The following is a 17,923-nucleotide window of genomic DNA, read 5'->3' as shown; positions in this document are numbered from 1 at the left end:
AGTAATTTCTCCTACTTCTCCTCATCCTGCTCAAAACAATGTAATTGCTACAATATCTCCTGCTTCACAGAGTCAGTCTCAGGGAGTGGAGGTGTCCGAAGCTGAAGCTTCTGTTGCTGATGGGTTGGTGGAGATTTCTCAATCGGAAGCTCCGGCTGAGTTGCACACTCCACTATGCAAATCTGAGGCACAGAGTAACCTGCATGAGAATGACCGGACGAGGATCCCATTGTCAAGATGGGCATCTGACACTGATTCTCCAATGGATGATAGCTGTAACTCAACTCCAGAAAGTGGCGAAATCCGAAGAGATGACTCAGTTGGGCCTAGGAGCAGAACTTCTTGCTCTGATGAAGAAAGCAACTCTGTCAGTGGAGAAGAGATTGGTGGTGTTGATGGGGATGCAAGAGGTGACCAGCTGTACCCTGACTCAGATGATGATGAAGCTCTTCCTCAGATTGAAGAGTCTCCGGTTCCGAGAGGAAGAAGCACTAACATGCTTAAGGGATGCAGAAGTGTGGCAGAGTTTACTAAACTAGATGGGATGCTCGGTGAGGGCACCTATGGTGTTGTCTACAGAGCAAGAGATAAACAAACTGGGGAAATTGTAGCCATTAAGAAGGTGAAGATGGACAAGTCCAATGAAGGTTTCCCTATTACATCATTGAGAGAAATAAACATTCTTTTGTCTTGTGATCACCCTTCCATTGTGGGTGTGAAGGAAGTTGTTCACAACGGTGATGATATTTTTATGGTTATGGAGTGCATGGAGTATGAGCTCAAGCTTCTAACGGAGGCGACAAAACAGCCATTTAGTATAGGCGAAGTTAAATACTTGGTGAAAAGTCTGTTGGAGGGTGTGAAGTATCTTCATGACAACTGGGTTCTTCACAGAGATCTGAAAACTTCAAATATCCTTTTAAACAAGGAGGGTGAATTGAAAATATGCGACTTTGGGTTGTCACGCCAGTACGGGAGTCCCCTAAAGCCATATACTTCCCTAGTGGTCACTTTGTGGTACAGGGCACCTGAACTTCTATTAGGTCAAAAGCAGTACTCTACAGCTATTGACATGTGGTCAGTTGGATGTATTATGGCTGAACTTTTGGCGAAGGAAGCCCTATTCCAGGGGAAAACCGAAGTTGATCAGCTTGATAAGATTTTCAGAACTCTTGGTACACCAACTGAGACAGATTGGCCTGGGGTATCCAAATTACCTGGCTTCAAAGCCATTCAGGTGAAACAACGGGAGAATCTTTTGCGCAAGAAGTTTTCTGGGACATGTTTCACAGGATCCCCAATGCTCTCTGCTTCAGGGTTGGATTTGTTGACAAAACTTTTAACATATGACCCTGCGAAGCGGATAACAGTCGATGATGCTCTTAGCCATGACTGGTTCAAAGACTATCCTGAACCCAGACCTTTCAAGCCTTCTCCTACTGTGCATGACAGGTACATGATCCTCAGGCAGCGTCAGGAGAGGGAGCATCTGGAAAGGGCTCGTCGGGGAAAGCGTTGATTTTCTTATAGGGATTAGCAATTGAAGCCAGCTTGATCCTCGTGAAGCTACACAGAAGGAGTTGCAAGGTTTCACGGACTGCCTATAAGGTCTGGAGTAATGTTGAGAAAAACAGTAAACACTCAAAATTCTATTCCATATTTCAACCATTGTATACTTTTGCTTAAATTTGGAGTACATAATTGGATGCATTGTTCTAATGCTCATATCTCTCTTTAAACCCTTTGTTTACTCTTTATTTTTGTTTATACTTTGTTTGCAAGTGATTCTGGGCCTAAATAGCAGTGGAGGATGCAATACTGCATTTCAGACTTGGTTATGCGGATGTAAGTTGTTTTATTACCGATGAGGGCGTGACATGCAATTGTCAGTTCATAATTTTAAAGTGTCACATATACAACTTTAAAAGTGTAAGTTCAATGGAAATTCCTGTCAAGTCTCATTCTTGATGGGAGGCAAATTTACTTTAGAACTAACTGGTTTGAAGTTCACCCACTATGCAGTGCATTTCCCCCTGTTATTGCTCTTAAGCCGTGTCATTTCCTATAGGTACTCGGATTCTATGGTAATCGCGTGTTTCAGGGTTCTATCTTGGTTAATACCTTTGGGTTTGATTTTGTTCTTATTTTCAGTTCATCTTTGTGTTGTTGGTTTTTGACTTCTACCAATTTGTCTCCAGTGTTCATTCATGATTTAGGAATGACCTTCCTCTGGTGAGTTAAGAGTTCTGCTGCCTTCGCTACTCGGCCGGTAAGGTTGCCTTCCAAATATATTTTACTAGTCCGGGGGTTCTGATCTACTTTTCAGCTATTGTGTACCTTGGTGTAGTTAGGAAAAATAAAAATAAAAGGTTTTGCAACATTTAGTAGGTTCGTGAAACATAGAGCAACAGGAGCAGCTATTCATGTTTTCCATTTTTACTTGTGGGGATGGATTCCCTGAAAGATATGGACCAAGATTGGACCAAGAGTTTCCTGTCAAGCATATAACTCGGATTTCATTTTCCAGGATGCATATTTAAATGCCACAAAAAATATTTTGTACAGAGAATACCTTGCATGTTCTATGAAGATCTGTGAAACGAATATATATCAAAATCCCATTTCCAAGGGCTGTGTTAGTAGTATTGAATGGTTTTCTCGTTAGGTTGGACTTTTATGTAAAACTCATCAAATTCAGGGAAATATACCTTGTTAAGTACTGTTGATGCACAGTAACGTATAAGAAATGTGTGTTCCCGTTTGATACAACTGAATTGATGAAAAAATCAACTAATTCTTATGAGAATATTACCGACTGCATTGCCTATGTTACTCCTGTGCCCCTAAAATTCAGCAGAATAACACCAGAGTTCATAAGTCATTTAGTGGTGAAGGTTATTGTCTTCCCAAGCACAAAAAGAACGAGGGAGAGCTCAACGAAGAAGATTGTATTGATTAGTGCCCGATCAGTCCTCCATCCGTATATGGTAACACCGCCGGGGTTGGACTGCATATAGGAAACTGGAGCAAGAAAGAAATTTACTTGTTAGACTCTAAATCACTGCACAACATGTAAGATTAGCAACTCTGTTTGCATTGGGACATACCAAAAGCTTCTCTTTTGTGATACATGGACATGTATGAAGCTAGTTGTGTATTTGTAGGCACTGGCACATAATCAATGGACTCCAGATCAGTCTCTGAGTAGTTTATGGGCAATGAACCAGCTGGATATGAGGTCTCCAAGTTTTCTGTATCATTATCAACACCCATTTGAGAAGGGTCGCCGGAGCTACACGTGACCATAGCGTGCCATCTGCTAGTTACTGATGCAAGTCCTTGAGCTCTACGTGAAATCTTTGCAGCTGCTTGCAGGCATATGATTATCCCAACAAGCTCAACAATTGAGGAGACCTGCCATAGTTAGAAACCAAGCGATACAAGTATTTAAGTTTTGTGTTTTATCTTATGCATGTTGTGTATGAAGAACATTGTTCTAGACTTACCACAAAATCTCCTCCATTGGTGAGATTGATGAGTTTGCTGTTCTCAGTTGTCTCCAGAAGAACCACAAACTGGCTGGCTGTGACTAGTAAAAGTTGAAGAAGGAGATAGATTCGGAATCTGTGGCTAATCTTGGATAGATAGTGCGTTAGACGAATGTGTTCCTCAATGTATGCAGAAACATCTATATCCATTTCTAAGAGCTTCCCATAGTTATCAAAGTGTATGACTTGCAAATTGCATACCAAATTGAACAAACAACTGCCTGATAGGAATATGACATTGGAATACATCCACGACACAAGGAAAGCAAGTAAAACAGCAACAGATTTCCACCGTGAATCTTGGGGAACAGAAGCAACTCGAGTGATTTCACGAGCAGTCTTGAGAAGGAAGCAAGGCAGTAGCCACACTAACAGCAAGTGAAAGAAACCCTGAAGAAGTATGGATTCAATCTCATAGTGGAAACAACCACAGTAAAAATACATGACACATGCATGAGTTATTGAATTCGTCGAGAGCTAAATCTTCAGCCAAAGTGCATGTTTTAAATCAAAGAAGAAACTGACAGTCAATCTAGTGTATCTGTATGTATGTGAGACTGTTGGTTTTACTTTTAGGTTCTGTTTTCAACTAAAATTCTATGCAACTCAGCAGACAACTCTTTCCAAACCACCTCCTTTCAAGAGAGAATTTGAATTTTATATTAACACCTATGACTAACAATGCGATGATGCAATTATATTTATGTAGATATAGCAACAAAATCTTCAGAAATGTAACTACAAAGCAATAAGGCAGATATAGGTACTGGAAGACTTACATTGATCTTTCGTATATATTCATCATGGAACTGAGTCATATGGCCATGATACCTATCCACAAACAAGAACTTTCTTACTCCATACTTGCGGAGGTTGTGAGAAATACAAAGCAAAGAAACTGCAGCCACTAGAGACTCGCAAACGAGAATCTCAAGCTCAAAGCTTTTGATCTGATACTTTTCACAGTTGGCACATTGAAATATCTCAATAAGTATCATAGGTAGCGCAACACCCACAAGAAGGAATGCAAGCCATGAGAGGCTGAAGCTCCAAAAGGAATACTGGCAGAAACCAAAGAGCCTGAGGAAGTTTTCAAAGCGGGAGAGAGTGTGATCAAGATGGGTATCATCATCTGGTTCTGTGTTTGGTTGTGTTTCTGATGAGTCTATCAGTGGGATTATGGTTTCTTGTGATTCTGGGATTGCCATGAGATGAAGGATATTGAACAACAAAGAGCCTCTGGTTATTGAGATGATTGTATGAGTGTGTTTAAATGGCATTGATCTATGAGGAAGATAAGAAAAGAAACCGAATCCCCAAGTTGGTTTGTTCTTTGATTCAGATGTAAGTTATTATGCAATGTTCATATTGCCTTTTGCAACTGCCAGTCACGGTGTACTAATACACAAGGCAAACCCAGAAATGCCTGATAGGGAAACAATGATGTTGATTGTCAAAGATGCTAAAGCAGACCAAAAATTCATAGACCACTTTAATGGAGATCGGAAACTGGATCTTTATTTATTTCTATTTTAAAAAAACTTCGGACATGGTTTTGTAGATTACATTATAAGACACCAATGAAATCTCCAGGACTCTAGGAGCTTCAACAGCACAACGAAAGGGTCTGTTTCTCACTTTCTCTAGCCAATTCGAACAAGTATACCAAAAAAAAAAAAAAAAAAAAAACCAATTGGAAACTGACAATCTAGCTACTTCTAAATGCATCATCCACCTTTCAAAAAAAAAACAAAACAAAACAAAAAGCATCATCCACACTGAGATAACAAATTGACAGCAAACCTGACAGTCAAAAATTTGGTATTTGAGGATCAAATAAAGAAAATGTGGCCTAATTTCCACAAAAAGAGCAACATCTTACCCTTGGGAAACATTTTACAAATTTTATTCCTCGTTTTCTTTTCAGTGGTTAAATATAATTTTTTTCAGAGGCTGGTTGACTAGTTGGAGTGACAGAAGAATCACCAACCTAACGGTCTGGGGTGTTTTCGTATCAAGTCTTTAACTGCATTTGCAAGCAAAGAAAAGAAAAGAAGAGCTACAAAAGGGTCTTTCATTATGAACTTCAAACTCTCATACAAAAGATGTTCGGATACACAATAATATTTAAAGAAAGAGGATTTTACAGTAGGCTTACTTGGTGGAACTTTGATCAGAAACTCACCAACTGTGATTTACACGCTAAAGAATATGAACAGGTTAATCTGCCAAATTGAATGAAATGCTCAGTGAGCTCACTTCCTTTGTTTGAATAGTAGCATCATAATTTGGATGAGCCACTAGATAGTGCAAGAGTAACTAGCTCCCTTCTCAAAATCTTTCCAGCTGGAGATTTCGGAATAGAGTTGATGAATGATACATGCCGAATCTTCTTGTATGGTGCAACCTGCAACAAGAATAAACCAAATTGAGCATGAACAGGCAAGAGATAAATTTGCTACTAATAATTGAACAGAATATCAAGAAGAGATGTTTTCATGTTCAGGAGCATACCTGTTTTGCAACAAAATCCGTTACTATAGCCTCGGTGATATTGCTTCCGGGTTTTCTAACAACATAGGCCATGGGAATCTGCCCTGCTTCTTCATCAGGGTACCTGCATAAGAAGACAAATTGGCAGAAATAAGGACATGAAATTGGCAGAAGAGATGTTTTCATGTTCAGGAGCAATCAAAATACATGCAGAATCTTGTAAATTCTTTCAGAGAGTGTTGCTTTGCCAGGCTAGTAGCAATGCAAGACTTACTATCAGTACCAGCAAATACCTGCTAAATGATTTCCATCTTTGTTTTTCAAGGATTTGATAAGTACTTAAAAAAGTTTTTCTCTGTGCACTAGGTTATTGTCTACAGATAAATAGCTCTTTTAAGAAACGACATCTCAGAGGTAGCAAGAGATGTTAGTGCACAATTGCTAGCCCAATGCTATAAACCATAGAAGACACTAGCAAATCTCCACAAGCAAATATTATTATCATCATAGTTCTAGATACATACGGAATCACAGCAGCATCAGCAATGTCAGGATGCGAGTTAAGTATATGTTCCAACTCAGCTGGGGGTACCTGCAATATGTACCATACATACAACATTACTTGAATGGAATGACAAAATGATATTTGCAACCATGTTTGTAAGGAGCTAACAATTAAGGAGGAGAAACTTTCAATCACCTGATAAGCCTTGTACTTTATCAATTCTTTTAACCTATCTACAATGTACAAGAACCCCTCGTTGTCAAAATAACAAAGATCGCCAGTCTTTAACCACCCGTCTTTATCCAAGGTCTCAGCAGTTGCCTTATCATCTCCTACATAACCTGCAGACATCATAATTGTTTTAGAAAGGTCGAACTATTCAGAAATGACATGAATCAGAATCAGAGATGGCTTTTATACAATAATTAGATAGCAAAATGCAGTCTTGGTGACACTAACAAAAGGCAACGATTTGTACCTTTCATTATTGTAGGACCTCGCAACCACAGCTCTCCCCTTTGGCCAGGGGGCAAGGCCTCTCCAGTGTCGGGATCAACAATCTTGGCTTCCAGATTTTCAGCCAAGCGGCCTACAGAAGCATACTGCTTTGCCTCTTCAGGGTCTGCCATCCTTGTAGCCCCTCCTCCAGATTCAGTCAAACCATATCCCTAAACAGCAAAGTTTTTCAAGCATTTGACAATTAGATAGAGTTGTCATGTCACAACTGGTCATGCCTAAACTTATCAATTTCAAGTCCCCATGTCCCTACCAAGACTAGAGACCTAAAACGGGCAAGAAGTCATCACAAAACATATATAAAAACCAGGGAGTCTAGGATTACATGAATATATGGAAGTCATTGCTGATCTATTGTGATGTTGCATACCACAGAAGTAGCCCCCAGTGTCTTAATTGGGGATTGCCTCATTACTCGATGCTTATTCAAGAGTGTAATTAAGGTCTTAAATATTAGTCTCTGATTCGACTAACCAAATACCTTAAACAGAACCTCAAGAAGTTTTATGATACTATTCTTATTCTACTCTACATGTTTCATACCACATGGTCTGAATTGGTCATTGACTCTGCTGCATTTGAAAATGAAAAATCATCACACATGTATTTGACATTCTTAACAACTAAGACGGCTAACTTCAGCTGATCAGACACCAGGATCCAATAAACATACTTTGTACCACAAAAGAAGCCCAAATTGTCTAATGTCTAAAAGGAATCAAAACCCAAAAGTTATCCTAAAATAATGAAAAGTCCTAATGTCCAGCTTCAGCTGATCTAATACTTAAAGTAAAAACTCCAGTCCTACCAGTATTCTATTAAAATTTTGTAATAGATAAGCAGTCTCAATGCTTCATATAAAATTGAAAAGTCGAAACCTTAGCTATTCAAACAACGAAAATTCAAACACTTTAGAAAGCAAGCACAATGTCTATCTATTCTGTTTTGTACTTTTTTTTATAGATAAAGTATATTGTGATGTACTAATTCCTTAACAAACAAAAAAGTCATAAACTTTAACTGATCACGATCATGAAAAAGTTGAGATCTTTGGAACTCATTTCTAACCTGCACAATTTCCACATTGGGAAATCTCTTCACGAATCTCTCAGCCGTTTCTTTCCCCAGCGGAGCTCCGCCGCAGCCGAGAAGCCTAAGCGAGCTGAGGTCATACTTCTCCGCCAGCTCCGACTTAGCCAACGCCACAATCAGCGGCGGCGACACCGGCATGTACGTCACCTTAAACCTCTCCACCGCCTTCAACATCCCTTCGAAATCAAACCTCTCCATCAAAACCAGCGTCTCGCCCATCGAAACAGCCCGGACCAACATGAAGAACCCGAACACGTGAAACAGCGGCAGCGTGAACATCGACACCGCCTGGACCACCGGCTCATTCGGGTCGGGTTCAATCCTCACCGCATGCATCCCAGCGATCAGAGCAATAAAATTCCGGTGAGTCAGAATCACTCCCTTGACCCGCCCCGTCGTCCCGGACGAGTATAAAATCACGGCCGGGTCGGTCTGGAAAACCTCAACCGGGTCGGGTTTCCGGGTTAAGCTTCTCGGGCTTTCGAGCATGGAGAGAAACTCCGGGGAGTCGAGGAGGATGGTTCTGACGCCTTCCGGGAGCTTTCTGGCGGTGGCTGACGTGGCGAAGACGATTGCGGGTCGGGTGAGTTTGACTTGGTAAGCGATCTCGGAGTCCGACCCGATTGGGTTGGCGGGGGAGACGACGGCGCCCAAGGCGAGGAGAGAGAAGTAGAGGACGGGGATGTGGAGAGAAGGAGGGGAGAGGATGTAGGCGACTTGGGACTTGGAGAGGAGGGAGGAGAGGGAGGAGGTGAGGGAGTGGAAGTGGGAGAGGAATTCGGAGTAGGACAGGTGGCGGGCGGTGGAGGCGTCGATGAGGACGGGGGTGGTGGGGTCGGTGGAGGAGGAGTGGAGGAGGGAGAGGGTGTAGTGGGCGAGAGAGAGGGGCTGGGAGAGTGGCGGGAGTGGGACCGGGGGGCGGAGGGAGTGGTAGGTTTTGGTTTCGGGGCAGTAGCCGGATTTCGGGTCGACCGGAGGGGTGGGATTAACTTGTTCAGGCATTGTTGAAGAAGAAGGAGGGAATGGTGGAGCTGGGAGTAGTAGCAGGAGTCATATGGTTGGTTTTTGTTGGTATTTATGAGAGGAGGAGAAGAAGACAAAGGGACATATTTGAATAGTAATAATGGAGCGACGTAGTTTGATTGGCTTCTGTGGTGGGGTTGGGACTGTGGAGTGGAGTGAAGACGGTTGCTGTTGCGTTTTGGTGAAGGTGAAGGTGAAGGGATCCGGGTATTTGTTATTACAGTAGTGAGAAATTCTTAGGAGCGACAGTCGCACCACGTCATCGGTGCGACCACCCATTCACAAACCAACACCTGTCTTTTTTCTGAGGTGGACTTGCTGAAAAAGAAGAAGAAGAAGAAATCGGAAGTGCATCTCCGACCAACCAAACCCAGGCTCTCCTCCCATCCTCCACCTCAATCCCACCCTCAAGCTCCGCCGATCCTCTGCGTCTCCACCACCACCTAATCCCACCGTCTCCCCTCTGCGACGCCCTCGTCTGTACATATACATTGATATAGCTTAAGCAAATTGAAATCCCTAATCCTAAGGTTGTCGAAAATTGGGGATCTAGATGGTGACGGAGAGACAGCCGGAGCTTCGGGTTGGAAAGAAGGCCATCTGGACCAACGCCGCTGCGTTGGGAGGTTTGGATCAGCGACAAGCCGGCTACGGGAGTTTTGAAGGGCTCGGCGGCAGCGGCGGGTTTATGCAAGGCTAGATGACAGTTGTATCAGGCTTGGAACGGCGGGGCTTGTGGTGCTTGGCGGCGGAGCATGCAGGTTTGTGGTGTTGTTTGACGGAGAAGGTAGGAAACCGAAATCGTTTCTTTGTTTTTCTTTTGAGCTGACTTGAGCTGGTAAAAAAAAAACAGGTGTTGGTTTATGAATGGGTAGTCGCACCGATGACGTGGTGCGACTGTTGCACCTAAGAATTTCTCTAGTTTAGTAGTTACACATGCTGCGGGAATTTTTTTTTTGATAGGCCACGTGCTGGAATTAGTACTGTAGAGTACAGTAGTAGAAAATAAGATCAATCACAGCAGTGGCGTAGCCAGATATCTTACCCAGAAGGGTCAAATTTGATTAATTAAAAAATTAATTTATTTTCAGTCACTCTTTAACAACAACACAATTTTACTTAAAAGAATGACGCAAACTTAATTTCAACAATATTTTGTTCTATCATTATCATCTCTAATAAACTTTGGATTAGAATTTCATACACGATAAATATTGGAAAAAATAAGATGTCGTTTCTTTTGTTTAAGAGATAATGCATGTTGATGTATGGTAAACATTAATGTGTTGTTTCCATTTAGTAAGGTAAAAAACCCTTAACACGATTTGTATTAATTGGATTAAGTATCTGAATAGTATAAATTTTTATTTCATTCCATTATTGTTGAAGAATATTTAAGACTAATTAAAAATTTATTAGAGAAGAAGGGTCAATTTATGTTTTATTTCCACTGATATCTAATACAAATGGAGGCTAATTACTCTTTTTGAAAATTTGAGAGGGTTCAATTGAACCCCTTGCCCCCTAGCTGGCTACGCCATTGAATCACAGTGTTTTTTTTGTTTTTTGAATTGCGATCTTGCATTATATTTTGGTGATAATGTGTGATACATGAATTTCTTGAGAGGAAGGATGCATGTGTTTGAAGTGATTTGGGTTTTTAGAAGCGATTGTTTTCGTATTTGGTTTTATTGTGAGTGTTGGGTAATGAAAAATCACGATGTGGGTTTATTTGAGTTATCGTGTGAAACAATAAGATTTATATTGAGATTTTGGAGAAAATTTAAACATACAAGATGATTTTACTTGATTTAGAATTTAAGACCACAAATACCTCAAAACTGTCCAAGCTCCTTGAACAAAGTCATAAAATGATGTTGGGATGCATAACCTGGCGAGAGGCTAGAAATACATGAAGTTGTCGCCATGTTAGAGGTTATTGACAATGCAAAATGTCTTAATAACTGCTTATGCTTCATGCTTCTCCGTGTTGGGTAGTTAATAAAGTCTTAATCATTAATCAGAATAGGTTTCAAAAGTCAATAGTAAATTGTCATAAGTAATAAAAATGCTTATTACCGTTGTACAATGAAATTTCGATTTTGTATATTTTTCAGGCAAACAAATTCACGTGGTTGGTTGCATTTTGTTGAATGAGAAGCATAAACATCAAAACAATTTTTAATATACAACAAAAATATGTAACCCTTAACACAAAACAATCTTTCAATTTCCTCCGATGAAAAAGTAAATAAGTGGGCCGGAGCAGGACTAAGCCCAACCACTTTGCACAAAACATCTAATTTAGCCCAGAGTGATAAATTTTATTTCCAAAACACAGGGCACAAATAGAATTCTTAGAAAACAAAGGTGCACAAATTACATTTTCTTATTTTCTTGTAGCTCACAACTTCTAAACACTAGGGTTTAAGGGCTTCTCTGCTCCTTCATATCTCTGGGGTTTTTACTTTTTAGCTTCCTTAGTTCACCGCGTCCGAGCCAAAACAGAGTCGTCACCATGCCTCGCACCACCACACTTGAGTGCCCAGGTTGCCCTCCTCTTCGGGCCTTGACCTTCGACGAGCTTGGTCTCATTAAAGGTACGCCCGGTTAGTTCTTAATTCGATCTGCCTTTGCTATTCAAAATCTGAAAGATGATTTCTTTTGTGTGTTTTATAGTTACTGAAGCTCGGAGTAAGCAAGGAGGAGTGCCCAAGATGGTTGAGAGGTGGGGTGACCCGGATGCCTCGAAATGCGTGCTCGCCGCTTCTATGGTTGACCGGAAGTTCGACCCGGTACGTGTTCGATTTCTGTGTGATTAGGTTTCCAATTGGGTACTACTAGTTTGTGTTTTTACTCGAATTCTAGATTTTGAAAATGTGTGACACTTTTTGTCCAATGTTGCAGTTGCTAGCGGTTGCGAGGAAGAATGGCTCGGTGAGTAGTTCTTCATCTTCTTTTGGATTATAAAGAAGCAAGTTTTTGTCTTTGGTATGTGTTTGCTTGCTACGGACTGAATTATAGGCTGATGATATACTGTGTGTGTTACAGATTGAGGTTCTTAATCCTCTCAATGGTGATCTCAATTTTTCGGTCTCCAATGTCAGTGAGAGTGGTGCTCAGCCCGGAGAGGATGCTGTTTCTGGGTTGCATTTATTTGCAAAACAAAATTTGGAACTAGATTCTAGGTAATATATGCCTCCACTGCTCTCATCGAGTTTCTTTTTATAGATATGAAACACTGTCGTACAATCGTTCAGCTTAGAAGTTTATTTTCTACATATTGCGATGAAAGTTAGGCCTGATCATCGCTTGTCACATTGGTCAAGGTGTGGTTGGAGTGATCAAATTTTAGGTATCCCATGTACCTCACCGCTGTTGTTCAGCATATACGTGTGGTGTAGCTATCTTCATTTTGTAGAATGTACTCTGTTGCGATTCTGTGGCTTGCATACCAAACATGTCATACATCGCACATATATCATCTTGATGTTCAGTTTAAGTTTAATTGTTTGTATGCATCTGAAGGTAGATGTATTTCATGTAACCAAGTTATCTTAAGCTTAAACCCTTTGAGAAGTTATCTCAGTGAGTATGGTTACTAAAATATTTTAACTATTATCTTTTTCCTACTAGGTCTTGCACTTTGCTCACATGTACAACGAAAGGAAATGCAAGCATAAGATCTTATGAAGTGACTAAATCAGCTGCAGATGTCACCTCTGGATCTTCAAGAACATGGAATGTATGTACTGGTGGTGATATCTTATGTTCTAAAGTAGACGGAACTGAAAGCTATTCTTTGTTCGGAGGGTGAGTCTCCTGTTGTTTAACTTACTACTGAAGCTTTGGAATCTATTTCAGCTTGATTAAACAAACATATGGTCACTAGCTTATTGCCAGAGTCCTGAGATGTGATGACCTTTTATTTTCAAATTCAGGAAGCGCGTTGAAATGAATGTATGGGATCTTGAAAATTGTGCCAAGATTTGGACTGCAAAATCTGTGAGTAGTTATATCTTTCCCCATTACGTCTCATGCAATTTATGTATTCTTTAGCAATCAGTATGACATACATTGGTTTTTACACTGTGCAGCCTCCAAAAAACAGCCTTGGTATATTTACCCCAACTTGGTTAACATCTGCCACGTATTTGAGTAAAGATGATCACCGCAAATTTGTGGCGGGCACCAACAGCCATGAGGTATGACAATTTGTTCTCCAAAAGATGATGATCCCCACTAGTACTGTTGGAGGATTTTGTTGACGCCTTTTGTTAATACGTATGGTCTAATACTTCAGGTTCGTCTGTATGACATTTCGGCTCAGCGGAGACCTGTCATATCAGTTAATTTCCGGGAGACCCCTATTAAAGCTGTAGCAGAAGATTTGGATGGCTATACAATCTATATAGGGAATGGATCTGGTGATCTTGCTTCTGTAGATTTGCGTACAGGTACGCATTCAGGTTTTCATTATTTTATACTCGATCATTTCTTACAGTTTGTATTGCTTGTTTCTTAATGTCAATGCATTGTTGTCTCACAGGGAAATTGCTAGGATGCTTTTTGGGAAAATGCTCTGGTAGTATAAGATCCATAGCCAGGCACCCAGAATATCCAGTCATAGCATCATGTGGTGAGTTCACGGCTCTATTGTCTATTTCAGAACTAATCCTTTTACTCTCCTTAGTTGGCTTAACATGCATCACCTGTGTAAGCACACATTAGAAATGTTATCTCGTCTCAAAGAAATGCAGCTAGATCTCAAATTCGGCGAGTACTAAGAATGGCGATAAAAATTTATTACTGCAGTTTATGCATTCCATCTCATAAACAAAATTACTACATGTTTCACTGATGTTAGGTTCTTTATTTCTTCTAGGATTGGATAGTTATCTACGCGTTTGGAATGTAAAGACGCGGGAACTACTCTCTGCGGTATGTGTTTGGCTTTTATTGTTTTTATGTTGCTATATGTTGAATAATCCTAACTCTTGACAATGTCTGCTCCAGTTGGATTTTACTATTTCATAATTCTTATAATGGAATCATGTCTGTGAATCTGTAATTGTGAGTCTGAGATTTTCATTGGTAGACTTCAATTTGTATATATTGTTGAAGGTATAAAATTTTATAATAAAGTGGCTAGACCTAACTTAAAGCTCAAGAATTCTTAGACATGAACTGGCTGTTTGGGCACCCTTAGGACTTCGTGTATATAGCTATGTGGCTCAAAACTTCATACTCTCCTGCATACAAACATTGTGATATATAATTATCTATATAGTATATTCATAGCTCAAGTTGTAACTGATTTTGAAATGTGGTCAGGTGAGTAATGATTGATGTGCACTGCCGCTTTTGGAATTGTTTAAGGTTAATTGTTGTTGTTCAATGGTGCAGGTTTTCCTGAAGCAGCATCTGACAAAAGTACTGATCGATTCAAATTTTGCCAATGAAGGTTGGTTTGTTGTTCTCATCTGGTCATGCCTTTGTTTGTGCATCCCTAGACAAGTAATTTATTAGTAGATTAGGCCTACTAGTTAATATATCATCTACAGTTTTCCCTAAACATGCTGCTAATTTCCCTTTTTATTTTGTAGAAACCAAAGTTACCCTTCCTGCAGTGGATGAGGAAGAGCATATTGCACCTGGGACTCCTTCAGAAGAGGACGGTGAGACACTACCTGTGAAAAAGAAAAAATCTAAAGAAAAGAAAAGGAGCAAAAAGGAAGCAAAAGCAGAGAGTGGAAACGAGGAAGCTGGGACTTCTTATGAAGAGGATGGTGAAACACTACCTGTGAAAAAGAATAAATCTAAAGAAAAGAAAAGGAGCAAGAGGGAAGCAAAAGCAGAGAGTGGAAATGAGGAAGCTTCTGAAGAAAATGGAGCCAAGAAATTAAAATCCAAGAAAAGCAGCAAAAGATTAAAACGGGAAAATCTTGACGAAGAAATATGATCGAGATGAGATTGTGTACTCATTTTAATTACAAACAGGGAAGAGGGCCTGTGTTAGCAATGTTGTACATTGGCCTTTTGTATCAAGTGAATCAGATTTGTTATTTAAGCAGATTGGTGTTGAACCTGCTAATGCAGCTAAGTTTTGATACAGATTACCATATCACTACTGTTTGTAGTCATAAAGATGTTCTGTTAGTATCTGTATCTTGATCAGTGCCAGTTTTCAGTCATTCCTATCCCGGGTGCTGGAGGTGGGGATAAACTTCCTATGATTCATTAGAACCATCTTATATTGTAAGCTCAAAGAAATTCATTAGACATCCTGGCTATTTGATTGCTTAAAGCCACCACTAAAACAAATATTTTCGAAAAGAAACCAAAGCTACATAACAGAACAGATTATAGTACAAGTTTCATCTGCTCAGTGAGAGACTGTCGTATATCCAGTAGTGTGGGACTGTGGGAGTCTAGTTTCCAAACAAAGGGTTGCACCCATGGGAGTCCAACTTTCAGCAGCCAAATCAGTCAGCCCTTAAATTCTGACCATTGTGGTGCGTTGATTTAAAATATGAAGATAGTATATATTAAAATTCGTATGATTCTGCAACTATATATTGGAAAAGAGGAAGTCATACTCATACCTTCTCCTCAAGCAAAAAAATAAAATGGAGTCATACCTAAAACATTGAATCATTAATGTAAAAATCACGAAGACAATTGATTTGATTTATATGCATTATTTGAAGTTACATAAGTTTATATGTCTTAATTAATATAAAATTGAAACTCTGTAGATAACTCGATTTTATTTGCTTAAGCTTAGATTGTAAATGAAACAAGCAGAACTTAAAGTACACTAATGTAGACTCGTATATGTTCTCAATGTGTACATACTACGTAGAAGGCTTGAAGCTAGAAGGCTAGAAGCTATATATCCAATTCCATTTCCACCCTTATAGTGTGCTTCAACATGCTGGCTAATTAGTTTCTATATGTATGCACTATTATAAAAGGCGCGCGGTTCTAACCCTTTTGTTTCATCACGGCTTTAATCAAAGCTGTGTTCTAAGGACTACTGCTCGATATATCCTTACACATACTGGGTATATCGATCGAGGACATCCATGGCTTCATCAACCTATGCTCTCGTTGCGCTCTTTGCGATGGTTTCGATAGCTGGCTGGCCTGTTCAGGCTACTTGGGACGGCATAGTTCCAGTTGAGGCGGATTTGACAGTAGGCGGATACATTTTCAGATTGATTTTCCACCTGATTTCGCTTTTGGAGTTGGTTCCTCTGCTGCACAGGTACGTTATACACTTATATGCTAATTAACTAGGGTTTATAGTAGCAATATGAAGTTCTCTCATAAAATACTGTACATAGATTGAAGGGGCAGCCAGAGAATTTGGAAGAGGGCCAAGTACATGGGATCATCGTGTAGATATTCTTCCAGGTTAATTAGTTTAGTCTTAATCTTCACATATATGTCGATCAACTATAAATCTAAGATTATTTAAGCACTCTACTTAATTAATTACCACCCAATTAATTGCAGGTAGTATTCACGACAGCGACAAATTGTCCACAGCAATTGATTCATATAGACGATACAAGGTGATAACCGGAAAACAACCGGTAAATGCATCCATAGCTGAAAAATCATACCCCGAACAAGAAGCTTCCAGTGAGTAGTAGCGTTGAGAGTGCTCCCAGACAAGAAAAAAAAGGAAAATGCACAGCCGGTACCCCACCTTTTGTGGCACGGTCAAACTGGTACCCATACTTTAAAAACTATCAATGTGGTACCCAAACTTCTATTTCGCTACCAAGGAAAGGCCTGAGGCCAATTTCTGTAACTGTGCCGTTAGTTTGCTGATGTGGCCGGCATGAGGCCCACCAAAAAAAAGGAGCAATGACAAAAATAACCTTCTAATTCTTCAGAACTGTTTTCCCTCCAAAATCTTTAAAATTGAATCTTGGGTTTTCATCCTGGGTATCACATTGATCAGTTCAATAAAGTTTAGGTATCACATTGATCAGTTCAGTAAAGTTTAGGCACTGCTGTTGTGTTTATCTGCTGACAATAAATACTATGCAATAGCTGAAAATGTAACATAAAAATTCAAACATAGAACCAAAAAGAGCTGTCAATATCACTAAATTAAAACCATTAAAACCAACATCAGTTCAACATGAGAAACATACTATGCTTTAGAATTCAAGCTTTATTAGTTTCCAAAAACTCAAGGAACCACATTGTTTGTAAAAAATTGATTCCAAAACATGATGAAGTACACATTATGTTTCTCTAATTTAAAAGTCAGCACATTCTCTTTCTTTAGCACCCCTTGCTCCATGATTTTAGCTACTTTGGGTAGGAGGTTATGTTGAGGCCGACTGATGCATTACCATTTCCAGCAGAACTACCCTCCATTGCCAACTTCATTTTCTTCCATCTCTTTATAGACTTTATGACCTGGTCCTTGATAGGTTTTGATTCCTTGGGTGGGGCTGGTGCCCTTTAGACCTGTGGAACACAAACAAGACATTTCCAACACAATTCAACAACCACATTTGGTTTCACAATTCAACAAGACATTTCCAACACAATTAAACTTCTAACAACTGAACATAACCACTCCAATGTTTCAAAAAGGAAACACACAAAACTTGCAACTTAAGTAGCTAAATTAGATTACCACAATGACGGCTAACAGAAGATAACAAGTAAAAAAGTTCTACACTACTAATGTTCAGCCAACTTTAAGCATACCAAAACC

The 17,923-nt window shown here is 39.8% G+C and overlaps 3 protein-coding genes and 1 pseudogene across 4 annotated transcripts in view; 2 read left to right on the top strand and 2 right to left on the bottom strand.

The window, feature by feature from the left end:
* Positions 1-17,923, top strand: part of LOC101295621 — an 880,650-nt pseudogene that overhangs the window by 472,271 nt on the left and 390,456 nt on the right. The window contains exon 90 of the transcript XR_184594.1: positions 71-1,452. The product of XR_184594.1 is annotated as an uncharacterized LOC101295621 (transcript). The remainder of the gene's footprint in view (positions 1-70; positions 1,453-17,923) is intronic.
* LOC101312434 lies at positions 1,544-4,975 on the bottom strand. Its single transcript, XM_004297528.1, has 4 exons — positions 4,328-4,975; positions 3,507-3,938; positions 3,108-3,414; positions 1,544-3,021 (listed from the first exon to the last, which is right to left on the bottom strand). The coding sequence occupies exons 1-4, from the start codon at positions 4,826-4,828 to the stop codon at positions 2,879-2,881; spliced, it is 1,383 nt and encodes a 460-aa protein (XP_004297576.1). The 5' UTR covers positions 4,829-4,975; the 3' UTR covers positions 1,544-2,878.
* On the bottom strand, positions 5,607-9,224 carry LOC101304567 (4-coumarate--CoA ligase-like 9-like). The gene is made up of 6 exons (XM_004297502.1): positions 8,131-9,224; positions 7,025-7,214; positions 6,742-6,887; positions 6,566-6,633; positions 6,063-6,165; positions 5,607-5,955 (listed from the first exon to the last, which is right to left on the bottom strand). The coding sequence occupies exons 1-6, from the start codon at positions 9,154-9,156 to the stop codon at positions 5,830-5,832; spliced, it is 1,659 nt and encodes a 552-aa protein (XP_004297550.1). The 5' UTR covers positions 9,157-9,224; the 3' UTR covers positions 5,607-5,829.
* On the top strand, positions 11,574-15,368 carry LOC101303117. The gene is made up of 12 exons (XM_004297497.1): positions 11,574-11,777; positions 11,857-11,972; positions 12,085-12,114; positions 12,229-12,365; positions 12,814-12,990; positions 13,119-13,182; positions 13,275-13,382; positions 13,481-13,634; positions 13,727-13,816; positions 14,063-14,118; positions 14,584-14,641; positions 14,784-15,368. The coding sequence occupies exons 1-12, from the start codon at positions 11,696-11,698 to the stop codon at positions 15,137-15,139; spliced, it is 1,428 nt and encodes a 475-aa protein (XP_004297545.1). The 5' UTR covers positions 11,574-11,695; the 3' UTR covers positions 15,140-15,368.

Source organism: Fragaria vesca, linkage group LG4 (assembly GCF_000184155.1).
Source record: "Fragaria vesca subsp. vesca linkage group LG4, FraVesHawaii_1.0, whole genome shotgun sequence".
NCBI lineage: Eukaryota > Viridiplantae > Streptophyta > Magnoliopsida > Rosales > Rosaceae > Fragaria > Fragaria vesca.
This window is presented reverse-complemented; position numbering and strand designations above follow the sequence as displayed.

Excerpts from the sequence above, each read along its gene's own strand:
- LOC101312434 (XM_004297528.1), bottom strand. The coding sequence starts at position 4,828 with ATGCCATTTAAACACACTCATACAATCATCTCAATAACCAGAGGCTCT. Across the intron at positions 3,939-4,327 it reads AATATATACGAAAGATCAAT|GGTTTCTTTCACTTGCTGTT; the intron begins GTAAGTCTTCCA and ends ATACTTCTTCAG. Across the intron at positions 3,022-3,107 it reads TCACAAAAGAGAAGCTTTTG|TTTCCTATATGCAGTCCAAC; the intron begins GTATGTCCCAAT and ends TTCTTGCTCCAG.
- LOC101303117 (XM_004297497.1), top strand. The coding sequence starts at position 11,696 with ATGCCTCGCACCACCACACTTGAGTGCCCAGGTTGCCCTCCTCTTCGG. Across the intron at positions 12,115-12,228 it reads TTGCGAGGAAGAATGGCTCG|ATTGAGGTTCTTAATCCTCT; the intron begins GTGAGTAGTTCT and ends TGTGTGTTACAG. Across the intron at positions 13,183-13,274 it reads AGATTTGGACTGCAAAATCT|CCTCCAAAAAACAGCCTTGG; the intron begins GTGAGTAGTTAT and ends TACACTGTGCAG.
- LOC101304567 (XM_004297502.1), bottom strand. The coding sequence starts at position 9,156 with ATGCCTGAACAAGTTAATCCCACCCCTCCGGTCGACCCGAAATCCGGC. Across the intron at positions 6,634-6,741 it reads TAAAGTACAAGGCTTATCAG|GTACCCCCAGCTGAGTTGGA; the intron begins GTGATTGAAAGT and ends TACATATTGCAG. Across the intron at positions 6,166-6,565 it reads GCTGATGCTGCTGTGATTCC|GTACCCTGATGAAGAAGCAG; the intron begins GTATGTATCTAG and ends CTTCTTATGCAG.